Here is a 15242-nt window from a genome sequence, read left to right as displayed (position 1 = left end):
CCTGGGTCCCAGGGATGAGCAATGTGTCCTGGGGGACGGGAGCCGTAACGCCCTGCCAGGAAGGACTAAAGCAGAGGCCGCTGGGGCCACGTTGGGGCTCGTGGCCCGTGCCACTCTTGGGGTGGGGGGATCACAGTGTGATGACGGCCTTTACCAGATCCCACCCCCGAGGCTCGTGGTTTAGTGCTTCGTGCATTCGTGTGCCACACTTCCAGCCGCTGGAGAGCGTGTTTCTGACCGACTGACCTGCCTTTACTCTCCAGGGGGTGAATGAGCAAACCAGCTGCTCATCACTCCCAATAATCTTGGGATTGATCTGCCTCTCGGGTGCCCCCATGGGACCGAGGGGGCCCAGGGGGCAGTGGGAGCAGAGAGGGAGGGGCTGGGAGATGTGGAGGGTGTTTCATGGGGCTGTGCTAACTTCCAAAGCCAAACTGTATGCTTTCTTGGTTGGGTCCTACAGAAGCCCATGCTCTGATTTCCGATTTTTTCCTTAAGTAGTGGGGAAACAGCAAAACCCTTTGTATTTTAAACACTCACGTGCCAAGTGGCAGCCTAGCCGTTTCTCAGCTGCTACCCTGAAAAGGCGTTCCGTGGGCAGAACCGGGAGGGGAATGCTGGATTAAATGGCATCAGTTGACCTCTTGACTCTGGGCCTTTGATATGCACATATGCAGCATTTCCCACTCACTTAGCCCCCCTTCTGGTGCCGTGTCCGTAAGACACTCTAGACACGCTTTGGGGAGGAGGGGCTCGGGTATTGGGGAAAATCAGGTATGGTTGTGTAAGACGAGAGCAGGGGCAGAGGTGCGCTCATCAAGCCGTTCATTTTTATACGGGAAGGAAGATGGAGACAGGAGCCCTGCCTGGGCGTGCGGGTCTCCGTGGCGTCATGTCTTCCTGGGGTGGGTAGGGAGGCCCAGGTGGCTGCCGCTGGACGCCGAGCCTGAAGGCCACTGTGGCCTGTGGCTGGGGTGGTGCTGTCCCCTGGTGCCGGGTGCTGGAATCACCGTGCCTGCCTCGAGCTTCTAACTCCGGCTTCTTCCTGTCTTTGCTTTTTCAGACCGTGAGTCCATCTTCTTCAACAGCCACAACGTGTCCAAGCCAGAATCGTCATCGGTGCTGACCGCGGTATGTCCCTCCCGCCGAGCCCTGGGTGTGGGGTGCTTTTGACTGTCCAGCGGGGCAGGGTGGCAGGACCTTCCCCCCAGGCCAGGGGCCCAGGGCGGTTCCAGAGACCCCTCTTCCTCGCGTGCTTCGGGCCTTCGTGCCAGTGGTCATCACAGCCACGCCCGCTCGTTGCTGGGCTACTCCAAGTGGATGATTTTCTAACTCTGCTCCTACATGAGGAAATCCCCCCAACCGTGAGGAATTTGAAGTCCTGCTTTCTAATCTGCCTTTTGCCTGATTTAAGAAAAGGGAGCAGAGCACCACCTCAATTTTCCTTTTTTTTCCTTGCCCACGTGAGTCCAGGGAGCGTTTGTTAAGAGCCTGCCGTGTACATCTGGGGCTGCTGGGGTAGTTCACGGTGGGTAATGGGCTCGGGGTTGCTGTTCAGCGAACGTCGCTGCGTGTCAGGCTCCATCCTCGATGCCCTGCGGCCCAAAACAGCCTTGCAGGGGTGGACAGACATCCCCACTTTCCTGAGGCGGGAGGGCTGTGCTCAGCCAGGTTCACAGGGCTCCTCACTCAGGGACAGAGACGAGATTTGACCCCAGATTAGTCTGATGCCAAAGCTGGGTGCTCCGGGAATTTAGGATTTCTTATCTCCCTGGCAATTGCTGAGCAGTTAGAAGTCAGCGCTGGGCCACCCTCTGCTGTTCCTCCATGTGTCCTGAGAGCCAGGGGTCTCTGCTGCCACTGCCGCTGAAATGAGCCCTCTGCCAGCTCTCCACTCCCCTCCTGGCCATGCTCGGAGGGTTTGCCAGTGTCCCATCCACAGCAGACCCCCACCTCTAGGCCTCACTCCCCCTCGTTCCAGGTTAGGGCCTCCTGTCCCCCAACCGAGGCCGCCTGTGCTTTTCTTGTCTGTTTCTGGTTCCTGTGAGGAGCCAGCTGTGTGCTGAGGGTTCGACAGAGCACAGGCGTGGAAGGGACCTGGAAGGAACACCAGCGTCCCTCAAGATGTTAATAGACATTCCCCGGGAACAAGTTTTGTGGTCAAGGATGCTTGGAGAACAACCAGATTTTAAACAGAACCCCTCAGTGCCTGGCTGTGCACATTATAAGACGTAAATAGGTGTTCTGTGCAAGAAAACGTTCTGGTCTCTTAAAAGCTGCAGAAACTTCAGGCTGGCCCAGCTCTGCAGGGCGTCTTCCCTGCGACGCTCTCAGACCGTATTCAGCCTGTGACGCTTGGAGGGGGTTGGCATTCCGCCGACTTGCCGAGAGGCTGTCCCTGCCACTCCCCTGGCACAGAGCAGCTCTAGTCACCGCTGGGCTGTTACCTGATGCCAGAGGGTCACTGTGAGGGCCAGAAGCAAAGTCACCTTCCTGGCTAATCACCCACCTGCCATTCAGCCTGCGTCTCCGTCTGCCACGTGGGAAAGGTCGGCCTGCAGACCCTGCGGGGCCTCCTCTCCACCTTTAGGCCCCGCTGCCATCTCCCCCTTCCCCCCAGCTCATGACTGCTGTGTGGGGATTCCCCCAGGGCTGGCAACGTGGAAAAGAGAAAAGGGAAATGCAGGCAGCCGTCCCTCTTCCACTCGGGATGTCAGGCCCACATGCACAGACAAGGCCATCCCCAGACCTGGGTGTCCAGACAAGCCCCTTAGCATTCTCCTGCTCGCCAAGGTCCCTCCAGTCCCCATCTCGGACTCGTGCAGGTGCCGGGAGCCCTGCCCTGGCCTTGAAGCCCCCCCTCCTTCCCTGGCTGGATGCTCCCAAGGGTGGACGCAGCTCCCACACCCAACTGGCTGCCCCCCCAGACACAGGGTATTGGTTAAGAGTGTGACACTGACAGGACTGCCTGGGGTCAGACCGAAGCTCCACAACTTTCCAGCTGTGTGGCCTCGGGCAAGTCACATTGCCTCTCTGAGCCTCGGGTTCCCCGTCCCACCCTGTAGGATGGTGGTGGTGTTCAGGGAGTCCCTAGATGAAAAGCACCATGGCAGTGCTGGGTGTGCAGTAGGTGCTCAGTCAGTGTCAGCTGTGACTGGTGACGGGTGACCCCAGGGGTCCACCTGAGCACCTCTTACCACCTCCATCGCCTCCCTGTTTCAGACAATCAAAGGGCTCCAGAAGGACTTCTGAGATTCCTTAGCTGAGCTGAGAAAGTGCTTTTATAAACAGCGGGGTCACGAGGCTTTGTAACAGAGCAGCAGCCATTGGTCCCCTTGCTGCCAGGCCTGAGCCACAGGCCTTACGGGTGAGCTTCGTGGATCCCCACCACAGTCCCGTGGCGGCAGGGGTGTTCTTATTACCCTGTTTCCTGGGGCGAGAAAACAAGACGCGGCAGGGCCCGTTATGGCTCAGGGCACGCAGCGGGGACTGGGCAATGCCAGGTGTCCTCCCAGGGCTGTGACTCGGTGAGGGACCCGGGCCGCAGGACCAGCGACCAGGCTGCTGACCTGGGCTCAGGCAGGTGCCTGTCACAGCGAAGCTAACGCAGATGCTTAGACAGCATCTCCCCTGGACGAGACGCCGGGGCAGCAGGGTCATGGGCGCTGTTGGGGGTCGCCGCCTGCTGTGCAGAGCCGGTGGATGTGGCTTTCACAGTAGCGCACGACGGCGCCCAGTTGTGGGGTCCCTGCCCTGCACGTGTCTGGGAGTTCCCCATGAGCCACTCGGCTTCCTGAGCTGGGGGTAAGCACCACGTGTCCTGGGTACCCAGGGCTCTGTCCCCAGCCTACCTGACCCAGCCTCACTTCGTGTTAACATTAGTCGTTTTAATGTGAACCGTTCAGTGGCGTTGAGTACATTCACAGTGTCGTGCAACTGCCACCTCTGTCCAGTTCCAGAGCATTTGCATCTCCCAAAAGGAATCCTGTGCCCGTTAAGTGTCACCCCTCATTCCCCCTCCCCCCCGCCCCTGGCAGCCACGAATCTGCTTCTTCGTCCCCATGGACTTACGTATTCTGGGCCTTTCATGTTAGGGGCCGTGCGGTGCGTGACCTATTGTGTCTGGCTTTTTTCACGTAGCCTGACGTTTTCAAGGTTCATCCGCGTGGTAGCATTGTGAGAACGATATTCCATTGTGTGGGTAACCCATTCTGTTTATCCAGTCATCTGCTGATGGACATTTGGGTTGTTTCTACCTTTTGCCTATTGTGAATAATGCAGCTATGAACAGTGGCCTACAAGTTACACACCTGGGGTGGAATTGCTGGGTCACATGGTAATTCTCCATTTAGCTTTTTGACCCAGCTTCTGTTTTATTTCTGCTGGGTGAGCTCCTGGGCTTCCCCTTTGGCCCCGAGCCCACAGTCCATAGGACTCTGCTATCTCCTGAGCACCACACGTGAGCCCTATTCCGGCTGACGTGCTGCCATCCATGCCCTGAAATGCAAGTGGAGCGGCTCCTCCAGCCAGGCATGTGCTGTCCCCATCACGTCAATGACCTTGTGATTCCTCCCAGCAGTCTGGGATGGAGGCCTCATTGGCCCTGTTCTGCAGATGAGCGGGCTGAGGCACACAGAGGCCAAGTACTTCCCCCTAAGACCACAGAGCTGGGAAGTCACGGTCAGGATTCAAATCCGGACCCCTCGGACTTCAGTCCTTCCCAGGGCGGTGTTCTGCTTCCTTGGAGGCCCGGGCCAGGGGCCACGCTTGAGCCCATGAAGACTTGTGTGCCTGTCCCAGGCCAGCTGTGATTAGAGCAGAAAGCGAGCGGTGTCAGCGGGAGTCCAAGGGACGGCCCCACGAGCCCTGTGGAAGCTTCGCTAAAAGCTGAACTTGGACCCGGGGGTTGGGCAGCAGCAGCAGAGTAGACTCTTTGGGGAAAAGCGCGCTGAGCATGAGTTAGTGTGGCCACACCAGAGTTAGCGACTCATCCGGAAGGGGAGAAGTGTAAGCCCCGCCCAGGAGCCCTGTGACCGCCACCCGCCTCTGCCCACTTCCGGCCAGTAAATGAAGGCCGGTCCACGGAACCTATCAGCTCACAGCCTTGAGGCTCCGGCAATGGTGGGCCAGTGTGGTGATGCTGACAGAAATTCCCCCTGCTGCCCGCCTCTGCCCTAACAGTTCCAGCTGCTCCCAGCTCTCTCCTGTGGGTTCTTACCTCTGCACCTTTGCTTCCACTGTGCTCTCATCTGGGTCCCTTCCCCCCACCCCCCTCAATCCTCCCCATCTTCAAGGTCCAGCTCACAGGCTCCCTGAACCACACAGTCTTCCTGGGTTCACAACACTCTCCATCCCCTTCCTCCTTGCTAAGAGGCTTGGGTTTTACAGGCTTAAATGCCTGGGTCCAAATCCAGCCCTGAGCTGTGTGGCCCTGGACCGGCCCCTGAGCCTCTCTGAGCTTCAGCTCCCCTGTGTATAAAATGCTGATAACGGTGCTCGCCTCCCTGCTGGTTATGAGGACTAGAGGTCACGTATGCTGTGTACCTAGCAGCCGTCCAGCCCTTGGCAGGACTTGGAAATGGCCATCCTCGGGCCGACTCTGGTGGGTCTGTCCTGCCTCTTGCCTGCGGGTAAGGCCCGGCCTGTGCCACCTCCCTGGGGAGTCTCTGCGTGTGGCGAGGCGTGGAGCCTCCCCACCCGGGGCCTGACTCGTGTGTGTGTGTGTGTGTGTGTGTTGGCAGCTGGAAAAGATCGAGGGTGTCTTCGAGCGACCGAGTGACGAGGTCATCCGGGAGCTGTCCCGGGCCCTGCGGCAGGCACTGGGCGTATCGCTCTTTGGGATCGACATCATCATCAACAACCAGACGGGGCAGCACGCCGTCATCGACATCAACGCCTTCCCAGGTGAGCGGTGGGGCCGGGCGCCGCCTTCACCGGTCTGTAGACTGGCAGCCTTGGGCGGGTGGTGGGGGCTGGAGAGTTGGGCTGACCAGCTCCATCCCTCACTGTCTGGGGCCCGGGGTCGGAGCAGCCCCCGCTCAGCCTCAGCCCCACCTGCCAGTGGGTTTACAGGGCGCGTAGTGGGCCTGCAGCTAAATGCGTGTTCTTTCCGCTGCCTCTCCTGGCCCGGTGCCACCAGCAGTGGCCTTTCCGGGCCAAGTCTCAGCTGACCTCTTGGGCCCTTGTAGGTTTAAAGAGCTGAAAGGACACTGGAGGGCATATAAATCCCAGTTTACACGCAGGGAGGGAGGGAGAAGTTGTCCCAGGTCATACGGCAGGGTAGTGGCAAGGCCATGCTCCTCCCCCCGCCCTGAGCCACCATGCTGGGGACACGCTCGGATCCGGCCAGCTCCCCGCGGCTGGGGCGTCTGCTCCATGCTGTCTGCGGCAGCCCTGAGGCGGGAAGCACTGCCGGGCCTGCTGCCCCACCAGGCTCTGCCCTGCACCCCTCAGATCCCAACTCAGGGAGGGGCTCAGCGGGAGACATCACCCGAGAACCCTCAAGGGGACTGTTAGCTTCAGCAGTGATGGTGGTGGCGGCCCTGGGCTGAGCTACTTCACAGAGACACGTGCTGAGGCCAGGCGACTCCCCATCTCACGGCAGGTCAGGGACAGTGCTGCTTCGCTCCCTCTGGCCCAGAGCAGCCTGGGCGCTTACCCTCTCGCTGGGCATCTCTGTCTCAAGGCCGTGGCTCTTGCCTTTGTTAAGCACCTGCCCTGGAGGTAGAGCCATCGTCACTGCTCAGTGGATATGAAGAGCGGAAGCGATTCCCGCCCTTGGGGAGGCTAGCATCTCACGTGAGAGCCCTGCTGGCAGGAGGGCACTGCACGGTGGGCGTCTGCAGGGAGCAGAAAGCCCCCGTGCTTGGGGAGCATCACTGGGCACCAGGCTGGGTGCTTGACGCGTGTCCCCTGCACTGAGAGCATGCGGGCCAGGCCCGGCCAGCACCACGATTCACAGCCAAGGAAACCCAGGTTCGAGGGAGGCCCCTGCTGTCTCTGTCATGCAGTTTGCCGAAGGCCCACTGCATTCCCCAGCTGCTGCAGACAGTGCGGGGCGGCGGGGGCCCTGCCCTCGGGGGACGGGGGTGCCAGGGGCTCCTCTGTGAAGCGGGAGTGGGAGCAGGGCCTGGCAAGAAGGGAGGGAGCCACCCCTAAGGATCCCGGGCAGGGCCTGCGGAGGGGGGCCTGTGGCCCGAGGCCTCGTGCAGCAGGGAGGTCAGAGGTCAGAGGGGAGCCCACCGTGTGGCCGTTCACTCTGAGCAAGGTGGCGCGGCCATCTGAGGTCTGTGTTCGTGAATAGAAATTGATACCCTTTGGGACAATGGCCTATTTCTCCGTAGTCACCATGGGTGCAGCCTGGACGGAGAGGTGGGTTTTTGATGAGCGAGGGTGGCGGAATGAGAGAGCACAGGGAAATTGAGGCTGCATCAGGGGAACAATTATAATAAATCAGAGGATCTAAATCAGGGAGGACGTGGAGGGAACGACAGCGAAAAGGCGGCTGAGTCAGTGGATTGGGGGGACCGGGCAGGGCAATGCCCGGCTGGTGGGGTGGAGGTTCTAGAAGGATGGGGGGGGGGCGGGGAGGAACTCTGCAACTGAGCTGCGGATTTGTGCTGGGTCCTGAGTTGGACCCGCCCAGCCAGCACCTGTGTGACTTGGGCCGGACGTTCTGAGGGCGTCCCGGGTGTTCAGAGAAGGGACGGCCACTGTGAGCCAGCGTGGATGGGGGAAGCCAAGAGGAGGCCCCTGGCGGGCCAAGCCTGAGTGATGGAGCCGAGCCCCGAGGAGACTGTGAGGCAGCCCGGTGCTGAGTTAGGCCCCGGGAGCGGGTGGGGCTTGGGGCCCAGAGGAGGCGGTGTCCAGGAGACGGGCCGCCTGGGGCCCCGCCCTCTCCCTGCCGGGTTTACGGGCCTGGATCTGGAGTCCTCATGGTCCTGGGCCACCTCACCCTGTGCCTCGGGCCATGGGTGTCCGGTAGCAGCCCCGCCACCCAGCCTGCGTGCTGGGCTCTGGGCAGTGGTGACAGCAGTGGCCACCAGTGGTGCCCAGCCTGCCTGGGGACCTTTACCCCCAGGGTTTCATTTCATTCTCACAACCACACAGCGTGCAAGGGACCATCAGGATCCCATGTGCTGCCGGGCATGTGGAGCCAGGGGGCTGGGCGACACGTCCAAGGTCCCATGGCTACCAGGTAGTGGGGCTGGGCCTGGGCCCTGGGCCCCTGACCTGAGGCTGCCTGCTTCTTAGCTTGAGTCGTGGGTTCAGATCCTGGCTGCCCTCACCATCTGCTGAGGCGAACCTCCGGATGGGGCAGCCTCAGTGTTCGCTCGTGCACAGTGGGAACACTTCTCCCCTCCTAGCAGAGGAGATGGCGTGTGCACAGTGCCTGCCCTGCAGCGCTCCTTCACGCCTCAGTCCGCCCTCCCCAGGCTGCGAGGAGCCGTGGGCCGGGCCTCGTCTGGGGGCGGCAGAGCTGTTGCTGAGGGAACAGCTTATGTTCCCTGGTGGCCTGTCAGCGGATCTCAGCTCTTCTCCCCTGCTCGCATCTCTGCCCTGGAAACCCAGCAGCACGTCTGCCGATGGCCCGTGACTGCCCTGCCCTTCACCCCCAGCCCCAGGGCCGAGGAAGCGCCCAGTCCTAGAGTGGGGCACCCAGCACCACATGTATTCAAGGCACGGGTGGCACCAAAGGGCCTGGTTCAGATCCCAGTGCTCCTACTTAGAGCTTCGCGTCCTTGTCTGTAAAATGGAGATAACCCTCAGGTCCCGCTCCCCGGGGGCTATCAGGATGCCACGTGTAGCCGGGGGCCAGCACTCGGTGAGCCTGGATGAACGCTAGCCCTGGACGTTGTCACCATACCCACCGTCACAGTGAACACGCGTCCACCTGCTGATGGCTCTTTTGGTGTTTGGGGCTGGTTACTTAACTCTGTGCCTCCATTTCCTCATCTGGAAAATGGGGACAGAGGGTTGCGATGATCAAGTGAGGGCGTGTTGAGCAGGGCAAGTGCTGTGCATGCCAGTATATACCCAGTTTTGTTTTTCCCCTGGGCGCCTCTGCTTGCCCCTCTCAGCCTCAGGCTCCCTCAAAACCACAGCACTGTTTGATGGACACATAAGAGCGTGCACAGTGAGGCAGCCCCATCTGCCTTGCCCATGGGCAGCCTTTTCTGTACGAGCTAACGCACCTGCCCAAGTCCGAACCTTCATTCTCCTGCAGCTCGTGCCAACGGCTGTGAAGACCATCCCAGAGGACGTGCGAGGGGTCGGCACCTCTCAGCACCAGGCCTGGTGTCAGCGATGGGGTCACATCCCGGGGCCGGGGGTGGTACCTGGGCTCCCTCCCGATGCAAGCACGCTGTCCCTTTTTGGGGACCTGCTTCCTGTCCCGATCACTGTTCTTGCAGCTGTGTGCCCGGTTCTCATTGCTGCAAATTGGTTCAGGCAGGCGGGGGCGGGGGCACCCACCCCGTGTCGAATTTCTTTCGAAGCAGCTTTCGGAAGTCAGCAAAATCCTCGAGCCAGATCCGAAATTTGCTCGATGGGTGGCTCCGAGGACTGTTTGCTGACATTCGCAATTGCATCTGTGATGGGAAACGCAGGCCCCAGGTGGGTCCCGGCGGTTTCTGTTCAGGAGATCTGGGCCCGCTTGTTAGGGAAGCGGTGTTAATGTGGTGGCCTTGTTGGGGGGTGCGCAGAGTACGCAGCGTGGCGGGCCTCCTTGCAGGTACTGATACTTTGGGGGTGAGAGGGAAATGGACTCAGTTCCAGGAACAGCTGCTGTTGCTCAGGCCTCACCCACGTTCCAGCCCTCCCAGTCCTGCCCACAGGAGCCCCCCTTCCCCCGTCCTCAGTTTACACACAGGGAAGCTGGAGCTGAGCCACGTGGAGGGGGAGGTGTGTTTCTGATTCAGAGCTGGAGGAGCGGGCCTTCTGTCCTGCCACCTCTGGCCACTCCACCTCCCCCGCATGATGGCATCAGACCACGTTGGGAGGGGGGTGATTAAATGAGATGCCGAAGCTGTGCTCAGCAGGGACAGGGCGCTTTCTCAGCGGCTTCTCACCCTCCGGGGGCAGCCGAATTCAAGGACTGGCCCCTCGGGGCCGCACGCACGGGGCTTGGAGTCCAGGCTGTGTGCACTCGACCAGCCCTCGTGGGCCCGGGAGCCCCTTCGCGCCCCCCGCACCCACCTGGCTCAGCGTGCTGTCTGTCTCTCCCACCCCCAGGCTACGAGGGCGTGAGCGAGTTCTTCACGGACCTCCTGAACCACATCACCACCGTGCTGCAGGGCCAGAGCGCGGCCGCGGCAGGCACGGGGGACGTGGCCCCGCTGCGGCACAGCAGGCTCCTGGCGGAGCAGGCGGGTGGCCTGGCGGCCGAGCGGACGTGCAGCGCCAGCCCCGGCTGCTGCAGCAGCATGATGGGCCAGGAGCCGCCCTGGACGGCCGAGGCCGACGTGGGCGGCGTGGGCGCGGGCAGCACCTCCAAGCTGCCGCACCAGAGACTCGGCTGCACCGCCGCTGTGTCGCCCAGCTTCCAGCAGCACTGCGTGGCCTCGCTGGCCACCAAGGCCTCCTCCCAGTAGCCACGCACGGGGCCCGGGACCCTGAGGGGCAGCGCGGGCTGCAGAACACACACACGCTGGGCGAGCAGCTCCCGACGGTGACGCTACTACTAAGAATTCCCAAGGATCTGATTCTCCTTCTCCTTCTTTGTTTTTTTAATTTTTAACCTGATTCTCTGATGTCATGATCTACATGAGGGGTGGGGGTGGGGACAGAAGAGAACCCCAAGTGGTCCAGCCTCGCAGAAGAGGGACAATCCCGCCTGATTCCTGCTGTGCAGATCTCTCCACTGAGTTTACACACGCTTGTGTTTTCAACACTAGGTCTGAATGTGAGGTGGGGTGTGCATGCGTGCGTGTGTGGGGGTGTGCGTGCGTGTGCGTGGTCGCCGTGCGTGTGTGAGTGCCCGAGCACGTCCACGTCTGTTCTTCTCAATGGCTGCTGTGGCCCAGGCCTCGGGGACCCTGGAGCAGGCCATCCCTGGTCAGGCTGTCGGCGGCTGAGCAGAGCCAGCAAACGGTTGCCCATCTCTCTTCTCTCCAAGCCGCCACGCCAGGCCCGGCCCCGTTTCCCTTACCGCTGGCTTAAAGCCCCATCCGGTGTGCAGCTGCCCCCTCCCGAAAGCAGGAGGAGCCAGGGGAAGCAGGAGGCCCCAGCTACCATTTCCTTGTGGATTCCACGCAGGGAATCTGGGCTGTGGTCCACCTGCTGCCCGCTCACGAAAGCAGAGGAGGAGGAGGCTTCCCTGGGAAGGCCACAGCCCTGGGTCGGCTGCCTTTCTCCACGTGCAGCTCCCTGGAGTCCACTAGGCCCGTCAGCACGCGTCCCACGCAACGGGGCCTCCTTCCCTGACCAAGCGCCACTGCTCCCTGGACCCGGGAGGAGCCTGCCTCGCTGGGAACCTCTGGGCTGATCCTGCTTGTGCCAAGGATTTGTGCTGTGACTTTGGGCCAATCATTCCAAGAGTCGCCGGGCAGTCATGACCAGGGAACTCAAGGGCAGGCTTGACGCCCTAGCCCCTACAGTGCAGCCTGTGTCTCCGTGACGTCAACCCAGATGAGCGTCTCCTTGGCATCGAGGCGATTTGGGGCTCTCCCCCCAGGCAGGAGGAGGCTGCGCGTTGCTCCACACCTGCTCAGAAGGCCTGATCCACCCCTTTCATGCTCGCTGCCAGCCCCAAGCACTAAGCCAGCCAGGTGCGAGGGGGCTCGCAGCCCCAGAGGCAAGAAAGCACATTACCCGCTTCTCCTATTAGAGTCACCCCAGCCCCTGATGGCAGCAGACAGACCACCAGCTGATCAGTCCAAGCCCGAGGTCCAGGCAGGCCGGCAGCCCCCTTTGCAGAGAAGGGGGTCAGTGAGGGGCTTTGTCAGTCCTCGGGCCGTGTGACCATCCGGCGGGATGCGTAGGACCCCCTGAGCATAGCCTTGTGTCTTCTCTCATCAGTCCCTCTTGAGGAAGAGGAACAGGCCTCTGGGCCGTCCTGCGTGGTCCAGGGAGGATGGACTGAGAGCAGCCGCTGAGCTGGGCGCTCAGACACCTTCAGGCCTGGTCAGCAGGGACGTGGCGGTCGCCCACTTTGGGAAAGGAAGGGCTGGGGGGAGGGCGGCTGCCGTCAGAAGTGCCCAGCTGTCCTAGAAACCACGGGCCCTCCGACCACCGTGTTTACACGACTTGAGTGTTGAACCCTGATTATAATGTCTGTACGTCGCCTTTCCTAGCCTAACCCCAAGCGCCGGGGGAGCAGGAAAGCGTGGCCGGCCTCTTGCACTGCTTTGTCTCCAAAATAAACTACTGAAATCAAACTGCATTTCACACGTGTTTACAAAACGTTGCTAAAAGCCTGTGCCCTCCTTCAGTCTTTTAATAAAACAGCTTTACGTTTTTGAGTAAAATTCCAGTCCTGATCGAGTCAGGACAGGTCGGGAGTGCAGGGTGACCCGGTGCCAGGCGGGGCCCCTGGCCACATCGTGTCCTGTTTAATCGATGCCTCCCCTCCGGCTCTCACACGTTAGCGTCCAGGGCCCGGATATCAAGTAACTGTTTTGCAGTGACGTGGCACTTTCCACCAGCCTCGATGCAGGTGGCCAGCAGGGTGGGGAAACCGAGGGGCGGGGTTAGGCTTCATAAAGGCCCAGGAGCTGCGTGGTGGGTGGTGGGGAAGGGACTGGCCACTCTCGAGGGCATGTGCGGGCCTCTCCCCGGGCCCAGCGTCTCTGCAGGGGTGGAGGGAGCTGTGTCGGGGAGCGTAGACAGGGAGAGGGTTGCGAGCAGCAATGAGGTCTCACCAAGCGACCCCCATCCTCAGTGTCACCTGATGCACACTGACCGGGTCCCAGGACACCGGCCATGGAGTCGGTCTCCTCTTAGGTCTCCGTGTCCCTGGCCCTGGGGCTTCCGCATCAGGGGAAGACAGACCCCCTCAAGGCCCTCAGCCTTTGCGGTCTCTTCTTCCCCAGGGCTTGGTGCTGCTGCCTCTGGCCACTCTCAGCACCTTCGAGGGCCCGTGGGGAGGCCCTGCTGTGATGTACACGTGTGGTGCCTGGAGCCGGCCCTGCTGGCATCCCGGGGGCGGTTGGGACTCTCCTCCCCAAGCTGTTTTGCCAGTTGGTGGGCCTGTTGGGGGCCGTGCCCTGCGGCACCTGGGTGGTGGTCAGTGGCTGGGGCTGCCGAAGGGCTCCAGGAGCAAGTGGCGGGGCCACGTTTTGCCTGAGGCCTCGGGTAGGTTCCGAGGGTCCCTTGCAAGGTCTCTGCTCTCGGCAGCCTGGAGCAGAGGCTGCGGGCCGGGTTCTGCTTGCAGGTTGCATCATGATGTGGTTCCACGAGCACTCAGCCCCAACTGAGTATAGGAGCTGGATGTCTCCTCCCCACGGGAGCGTGGGGGGCGGGGGATTGCCCTTGGAAGCACGGGTTTGCAGCGCGGGGTGGGTCGGGCTGGACCAGAGATCCTGCAGCATCACCTGCAGGAGACGGACGCAGCTGGAGTCCCCGGCGAGTTTATGTGGGGCATTGTCTGAGTTAATGCCATCAGTGAGGGAGAAAACAACCTTGAGAAAGGATTCCTCTTTACCCAGAGGACTGCCATGTGCGCTGTATGGAAGGTTGAAGGACCCTGGCAGGAAGCCATCCTTTAAGCCAACTGGGAAGAGCAGCTGTTGTCTGCCCTGCGGCCCCTCTAGGACCGAGGGACACTGTGGCGCCCTGTCCTTGCTGGAAGACTGGTTCTCAGCTCAGGGACTCGCAGGCCGCTGGCCACACAGAACCATTGAATGGCTTCACTGGTGTCCCTGGGGTTTGCATCCGCCCTCCCCTCTCCACCCTAGAAACTGACCCTTCACCCAGCGGGATCCCCGACAGCTCGTCTCTCTTCCCGGGCCATGGCTCAAGGGCCCCTGAGCTCCAGAGACCTTGAGCGGCGTGCTGGCTGTCCTGAAGGAGCACAGCCCCTGCACGTGGCTTACCACGAGGTAGAGGAGTACATCCACCCTTGACGAAGGTTCTGGCCTCCTCGGTGAGCCTGGCCACGCCCTGATGCCGCACACACCGCCCTGCCCGTGCCGGAGCCTGAGCGTGAGATGCTGCGGCCGAGGCCTCCAGACGGGCGGTTCTCCTGTCGGTCCTGCCCTCCGTGCGCAACGCTCTGCCTCTGCCCCTTCTCTGCACAGCCTTGCCAGTGTGATCTTGGAATGGCCCTCCACCCACATGCTGTTTACTGGAGAGCCGACTGTTGGCATGGAAGCACCCGGGCCCTTTTCCTTCTGGTTCCGACCACCAGGCCCCACCCAGACCACCTGGGGCCTTTTCCAGAAATGGTTGCATTTCCCCTCTACTTCCAGAGCTGCCCATGACCTGGCAGCTTGGAGGGCCTGTCTCTTTCCCACAGCCAGACCAACCTCGGCTTCCAGGGCTGGCGTGGATCCCACTTCTGTGAAGCTTGCTTTCTCTTCCGAAAAGCTTCTCCCACAGTGATTTCACCAAGACGTTGGCAGTTCCAGTTCCGGCGCTGACACCTGTGCTTTGTGACAAATGTTTGTTTCAATCCTGTTCACGAGCCACGTTTGCCAGAACCCCAAGCTGGCTCGTACTTAACGTGTGTGCATACGTGTATATGACGTTTATGTGAATCTATATGTACTATGTGTAACATCACGGCTTCTGTAAAAACCAGGAACCTCTGGCTCTCTTGACTTGGTTGCACTTCTGCCCCGTGTGTTTATGAAAACACAGGTGGCCCATCTCTGGGATGGGGTATCTCAGGGACAAGGTGTCCTGTGTTCTCTTTATTTGCGAAGTGGTCTTGGTGGTGGGTGTCCTGATAGCTGACTAGTGGAATACAGTTAGTGCTGTGTTTGTTATTTCGGTCATTGTTGGGGATGGGGTGTAAACCTGCCCCTTTGAAACGTGTGAATAAACACCTTATGGCGCCAGCTCTTTGGAGGGTGTCCCTCTGTGCTTCAGGGGGTGAGAGGCGGCAGCAGCCCCCTCGCCGGACTCAGGAGAGGCCCAGACTTGCCAAGACCCCTCAAGTGACTTGTATCGCCATTGTAGTGGTTTTCTGGTCCAGGCTGTCTAGACCCTCGAATCCTCACCATGATCCGGTGAGGAGGTCATAAGTATTGTCCCCATTTTATAGATGAGGCTCCAAGGGCACCAGGAATGCTTGTCCAAGC

The 15242-nt window shown here is 60.9% G+C and overlaps 2 protein-coding genes and 1 long non-coding RNA gene across 7 annotated transcripts in view; 2 read left to right on the top strand and 1 right to left on the bottom strand.

Annotated features, from left to right (window-relative positions):
- Positions 1-12382, top strand: part of ITPK1 (inositol-tetrakisphosphate 1-kinase) — a 162968-nt gene extending 150586 nt beyond the window's left edge. For all 5 annotated transcript variants that reach the window (XM_033419169.2, XM_033419191.1, XM_004262353.4 and 2 more), the window contains 3 exons: positions 1064-1131; positions 5742-5904; positions 10234-12382. In XM_033419169.2, coding sequence (XP_033275060.1) covers positions 1064-1131; positions 5742-5904; positions 10234-10592 — 590 coding nt within the window. In that variant the 3' untranslated portion in view covers positions 10593-12382. The remainder of the gene's footprint in view (positions 1-1063; positions 1132-5741; positions 5905-10233) is intronic.
- The window catches only part of SLC24A4 (solute carrier family 24 member 4), a 640065-nt gene that overhangs the window by 127891 nt on the left and 496932 nt on the right, over positions 1-15242 (bottom strand). The gene's annotated exons all lie outside the window — the stretch shown is intronic.
- LOC117199477 (uncharacterized) lies at positions 5911-7857 on the top strand. The gene is made up of 2 exons (XR_004480730.2): positions 5911-7560; positions 7681-7857. It is a non-coding gene; the product is annotated as an uncharacterized LOC117199477 (long non-coding RNA).

This window comes from Orcinus orca, chromosome 2 (assembly GCF_937001465.1).
Source record: "Orcinus orca chromosome 2, mOrcOrc1.1, whole genome shotgun sequence".
NCBI classification, from domain to species: domain Eukaryota; kingdom Metazoa; phylum Chordata; class Mammalia; order Artiodactyla; family Delphinidae; genus Orcinus; species Orcinus orca.
The sequence above is the reverse complement of the archived record's forward strand: the minus strand, read 5'-3'. Positions and strand labels throughout refer to the sequence as shown.